The 6,000-nt window shown below is 48.9% G+C and overlaps 1 protein-coding gene across 1 annotated transcript in view; it reads left to right on the forward strand.

The window, feature by feature from the left end:
• The window catches only part of nsmfa (NMDA receptor synaptonuclear signaling and neuronal migration factor a), a gene marked incomplete at both ends in the record, with an annotated part of 59,597 nt that overhangs the window by 50,313 nt on the left and 3,284 nt on the right, over positions 1-6,000 (forward strand). Inside the window, 2 exons of the mRNA XM_080742695.1 lie at positions 140-219; positions 800-902. Coding sequence (XP_080598821.1) covers positions 140-219; positions 800-902 — 183 coding nt within the window. The remainder of the gene's footprint in view (positions 1-139; positions 220-799; positions 903-6,000) is intronic.

The raw sequence follows: 6,000 nt of genomic DNA on the forward strand, positions 1-6,000 counted from the left end.
ATTAAGAAGATAGACATTAGCAAAGACTAGAGTAGTTAACTATAGTAAGATTGTGTGTGTGTGTGTGTGTGTGTGTGTGTGTGTGTGTGTGTGTGTGTGTGTGCGTGTGTGCGTGCGTGCGTGCGTGCGTGTCACATAGGGAGGTCCAGGTCATCTATATCTGCTGAAGAATAAAGTGGCAACGTTCGCCAAAGTGGAGAAGGAAGAGGACATGAGCCAGTGAGTTACCGCTGAGATTTCAGTACTCTTTCCTTTGACCCTGCTGTCAGATTCTTAATCAATGACATGTATTGTACTCCATTTAAAATAGCATATTCACTATGAGACTAACTAAGTACAAATGCTCTTTTCCTGAAAATGTCCTGTAAATGCATTTTTATCACAGGTTTCTTTCCCTGGTTTGCTTTTCCTATTTTTATGGAGAACAGAGCTTATTTTTGCAGAAACTAGCAAAAATAGCTGATCTACAATCTAAATTCTCTGCAAATCCCCTGAAGATCTACTGTCTTGCCAATGGCAGGGTGTGTGAAGTTTTGAAAGGGCACATCTGTATATAGGGTTTAAGTGGTAAAAATACAGTATATGCATCATTCTCAAATCACAGATCTTACGCCTGTATATATGTTCTGTATACTTGTATATTTCTAAATATGGCAGCACTTCCAAAAAGATCTCTGTGTTTGATGTTTGAATTGAGAATATGTTATTATCGGTCACATACTGTATATTGAGAAACGGTGTCGATGTATGTCCATGAGTTGAAACTGTTTTGTCATATCCTTCGTCTACACTCGCCCAGGTTCTGGAGGAGGCTTAGCCGCTTCATGAGCAAAGTCAACCCAGAACCAAACATCATCCACATCATGGGCTGCTATGTCCTGGGTAACCCCAATGGAGAAAAGGTATGCGTTACACCAGAGGTCTTCAACAGGGCGTCCGGGACCCCTAGGCGGTCCTCAGAGTTACTACAGGGGGGCCACCAAATCTTTGTGCAATAGGATCATGTTTTTTACATTTCAGGAGGGACGACCATTAGGTTGAATGGGCTTTATTGACAAGAATGAAGCATACAAGCAGCAATATAGCACATAGAGATAAGCAGCAAATACAGCAGCAACTAATGACATGAGCAGCAGATAGCATAATGAAATAAGCAGCAAGCATGGATAAATGCAGCACTATCTAAACTTCAAGCGGAACCTAGGAGTGGCATATGGATTCTACCATCGGATCAGTGTACCGCGGGTCATGATATATATAACGTTATATCGTGAATTAAGCTCTCCGTGGACACATGATCCGATACCCCCAGCGGGGATAAGCATAATCCATTGAGGTGGACGCTGGGGATGGCGGTGGGGCAGCGTTGAGCTTAGCAACTGACTATAGCTGTGCAGCTAGGTCTAATGTACTCTGGGTAAAGGGGGGGGCTGAGGCCGCTGGCCCCCGCCCCCCCGGCGCGCTGTCAACCCTTAGCTCGCCCCTCCTGAACTAGCTACGTCATGACTTCCTGCGCTCAATTTCAGGATGGACGACCATTAGGTTGAATGGGCTTTATTGACAAGAATGAAGCATACAAGCAGCAATATAGCACATAGAGATAAGCAGCAAATACAGCAGCAACTAATGACATGAGCAGCAGATAGCATAATGAAATAAGCAGCAAGCATGGATAAATGCAGCACTATCTAAACTTCAAGCGGAACCTAGGAGTGGCATATGGATTCTACCATCGGATCAGTGTACCGCGGGTCATGATATATATAACGTTATATCGTGAATTAAGCTCTCCGTGGACACATGATCCGATACCCCCAAAGAAAGGACCCACGCGGGTCCCCCCCCAAAACACGCAATGCTTTAGAATCCATAAGGCTCCTAATCATCGGTGAGGATGATTTGTTTCCGCGGGCCTAACAGCTTGGACACTGCTGTGACCAGAAGCGCATATAACTAAACTAACCTATCTAAGCATACAAAAACATTGCGCCCAGCACCCAGAATACTTTATTAATTTATATACATTTAATTTTTTTATTTTTTATTTTTATGCATTTTATATTTTTTATACATGATTTATGCAGCCCTTTTTAATATTCTACCACCCCCGACCACCTTGCTTTGTTAGGGAAGAAAACCTCCCACAGTATACATGGCTCCGCCTGAAGCGCCCTGATTACTCTCAGCTTGACGCAATCAGTCTTTAATCGACCGCTGGTTCGGTCACTCCAGCGTCGCCTGGCTGCTCATGAGCCTCTGAGCTTGGAGAATCTCTGGCCTGCTGAACCTGATGTAACGCACATAGGCTGCCGATGACCATCGACCCAGGGACTGGATTGTAGCCGAAGGCACCAGAAGGGCTGCTGAAGTTGCTGCTCCGATACGCAGGGAGTGCGGCGTGTAGAGGGCCGGCGCCAGGCCTTCGCTCTGGCACAACGCCTTCAGCTTATCAGCGAACCAGGCTCTTGTCATGGGCCTCCCCTCGGTGGTGCGAAACAGTGGATCATTAGGAGCTGACATCGGCCGGACCGCCAAATATCTCGCCATGGAAGTGAAAGGACAAAAAAGTGAGTTAGTTTTTGCCACCACTACCGGCGTGCCTACGCTAAATTTATCAGTTTTTGACTTTTTTAGCAAAACAGTATAATGCGTATCTTCCATTACTAAATCAGAAAAGCAGAGGCCCTCAGATGGGTCGAAAGTCAGGGTGCTCGCCGTGTATTCCCCGCAACGTAGGAAAGCATAGAAGGCGAATAATAGAACAGCTTCCAACATGACATTAATGTGCCATGCGAATAGGCCTCCCCTTAATTTCCCCACCAACCTGTGAAGCACCGCTATAGTGATAGGTAAGCGGCTATCATTGCCTTGAGTTCGCTCCTTCTTGATGCCGTTGAGCAACAGGTGAATGGCTGGGTTGCTTAGAATACTTGGTACCGTCGGGTCACGGCAACGGAGATGGAATTGAATGCCCGAAATAATTGCTTTAATGGACCCGGCCTGTAACTTCCTAGATTCGAAAGCATGAACTATGAACGCACACACCATTGGGATATTGAGGGGAAGCAAGGGACATGCAAAACGTTCACAAAAATTGCAGAAAAACCACCATGCTGAGTCATAGGATTTAATGGTGCTTGGGGCAAGGCCCTTACGCATGTATTTCTCTGCGGCCTCCCATAAGGAGACCAGGGGCCTTTCCTGAATTAATCCAGCGACATCTCCGCGAACGGTGGAACCGCCAGGCCTCTGGCTGCGGCCTCCGGACATAGCATGCGGAATTCCTGGAACTTTAAACGGGACAGAGCGTCAGCAATACGATTTTGTTTGCCTGGAATGGACTCTGCCCGCATGATGAAATTGTTCTGCAAGCCTAGCCAGGTAAGGCGTCTTACGAATTTATTAATAATGCTAATTGAAGAGCGCCCTTTATTAATAACTTGAACTGTTGCTTCGTTATCGCATCGAACGGAGATTTTCCTCCGGGCCCACTTGTCTCCCCATAGGGAGGCAGCTACAACAATGGGGTACAGTTCAAATAATGCAATAGATTTACAACCTTGAGGTAGCATTAGCATTTCATTTGGCCATGAACTGGCAAACCATTCCCCTTTAAAGAATCCCCCGAACCCGACGGAGGGGGCCGCGTCCGTAAAGAACTGCATGGCTTCGGAGGCCTCCTCTTCCTCATTGTAGAAGAAGGAGATTCCGTTCCATTGAGCCAGAAACAGTGACCAGAACTTGAGATCTGACCGGCTCCCCTCGTCTAATTCAATAATATCTGAGAGAGCCTTTTTTCCCTTTGATAGGTCGATTAATCTAGACACAAACGAGCGGCCGTGGGGAATAATGCGCATCGCAAAGTTAAGGTGACCTAGCAAGGATAGCAGCGCCCTTTTTGAAACTGCTGGCGCCTCCGCTGTTTCCTTAATAATCTCTCTAATTCTTAGGAGTTTCTCTAACGGCAAGGCGGCCTGCATTAGAACACTATCCAGCATGATTCCTAAGAATTCGATCCTAGTTAAGGGGCCGACCGTTTTTTCTTCGGAGAGCGGCACTCCGAGACTATTGAACACTTTGCGCACTGTCTCAATACCTCTAGCGGGCGGTGCATTAGCAAAATCAATAGTTAGAAAATCGTCTAACAAGTGGAGAACGAAGGGGAGTTTAAACGTGTTATACAAGATCCAGCATAGCGCTTCCGACAGCGTGTCGAAAATGCGGGGGCTGCTGCGGCACCCGAACGTTAGCTTTACCGCAAAATACAGTTTAGAAACGCCATTGAATGCCAAACAGGTGCCATTGTGAAGGGTGTAACGGCATAACTTTGAACGCGTCCACAATGTCCGCTTTAGCCAGCCAGGCTCCTGGCCCCGCGGATTTTATCATCTGAGCAGCCTGATCTACTGAAGCGTAAAAGAGAGAAAACGGTGGCAGCGGTATTAAACTGTTAATGCTAGGAACGGTGCCACCATGCGGGGCGGAAAGGTCGAAAATGAGGCGTTTTTTCCCCGAGTATTTCCGAGTGGCTAGCCCTATGGGGCTAACTCTGAACACGCCAAACGGCGCTTCGTCGAACGGACCTATTAAGTGCCCCTTTCCCTTCTCTTTCGCCAGGAGAGAATCCACTATGGATGGCTCCGCGAGAGCTGACTTGAGATTATTGCACACATGCGACACATTAGGCAACCAACAAAGCCCCGCTAGAAACCCCTGAGTCAAACCCGTAACCAGATATTTAACCCAGCATTTGTTCGGATGGTCTGATAAGGCAGCAGAGAGAGCCGGCACGTCCACTGGAGTTGAGGGATGCATCTTTTTTATTTTTTCCCACTCTTGGACTCCGGCCTCGTCCTCCTGGGACACACAGATTTGGGGTGGCTGTCCCCGCACCAGCTGCAAGTATGCATATATTTGCATTTAGGAAATGTACAGACATTCTCATTGAACTGTATACACAAAGGAATATTGCGAGTAGGACCATACGGCACCTGCTGTCTTGGGTTCGCTGACTGCCCGTACCCCATCTGCGGGTGCTGATTAGCGGGCGGGAAGGATTTGGGCTTACTAGCCGGATTCTGGGAACCGGTCTTGGGGCATAAATCGGTCCTGTGGCTGTGTGAGTCACAGACCGAGCATGACAGCGGCGGGTGCGCCGTGAAATGTCGGCTAATCAGACTAAGGTCTTGAACAGACCAATCGATGCGCTGGTTGAAGCGCTGAATGTGCATCGCTGCCTTCGAGGAGAAACTCTTGTGATACTCATAGAAGAGTCCTCCCCCATAAGTGTAAGCTAAGTCGGAAATTATGGACATGTAGGTGTCCAACTCTGCCCTGCGCTCCTGATAGAACTCGCACATAGTATCGCGATAAACCCCAAAGGCCACATTAAACTCCGGCAATGTCAGTGACTTAGACAATCTAGGATCGTTGTCCTTCAGAATAACTGAAAAGTCCCCGCAGTCGAGGAACCTCTCAGCCGAGGATTCAGCGGCGCATAAGAGAATCTTGACCAGATTCACATCCTGACCTGCCAACACATTTAGAGCATATTTAGCGGTGGTTTAACCCCAGCCAGCAATAGAGCCAAACAAGCGGTGCTTATTTACCTGCGAGAATCTGGCTTCTCAGCGCATCGGGGATGGCAGCCGCCGGGGAGATGAACGGAGACCCCGCTGCTGGCGCCGCGACTGCGGTTCCCAGATTCCTGCGAGGGATGAAGGGAGCCTCGCTGTCCCTCGGTGGAGCCCCGCTTGGCCCTGAACCTCCGTTGGACGGGCCTGCGCCGCTGTATTCCAGCAGCTGGATGCGCTGGTTCATCCCCGACAGGGTGGACTTCAGGTCCGCCAGCGCTAGGAGCACCTCCACGCTCGCGCCTTTTCCCCCGAAGCCGTCCTCGCCGCCGGCGGGGACAGGAGTGCTGCCGCTGGGTGCGCCGCTGCCGCTGGGTACGCTGCTGCCGCTGGGTACGCCGCTGGGTACACCGCCTTTCTTCTTTTT

This window comes from Nannobrachium achirus (genome assembly GCF_963921795.1).
Source record: "Nannobrachium achirus genome assembly, chromosome: 15".
NCBI classification, from domain to species: domain Eukaryota; kingdom Metazoa; phylum Chordata; class Actinopteri; order Myctophiformes; family Myctophidae; genus Nannobrachium; species Nannobrachium achirus.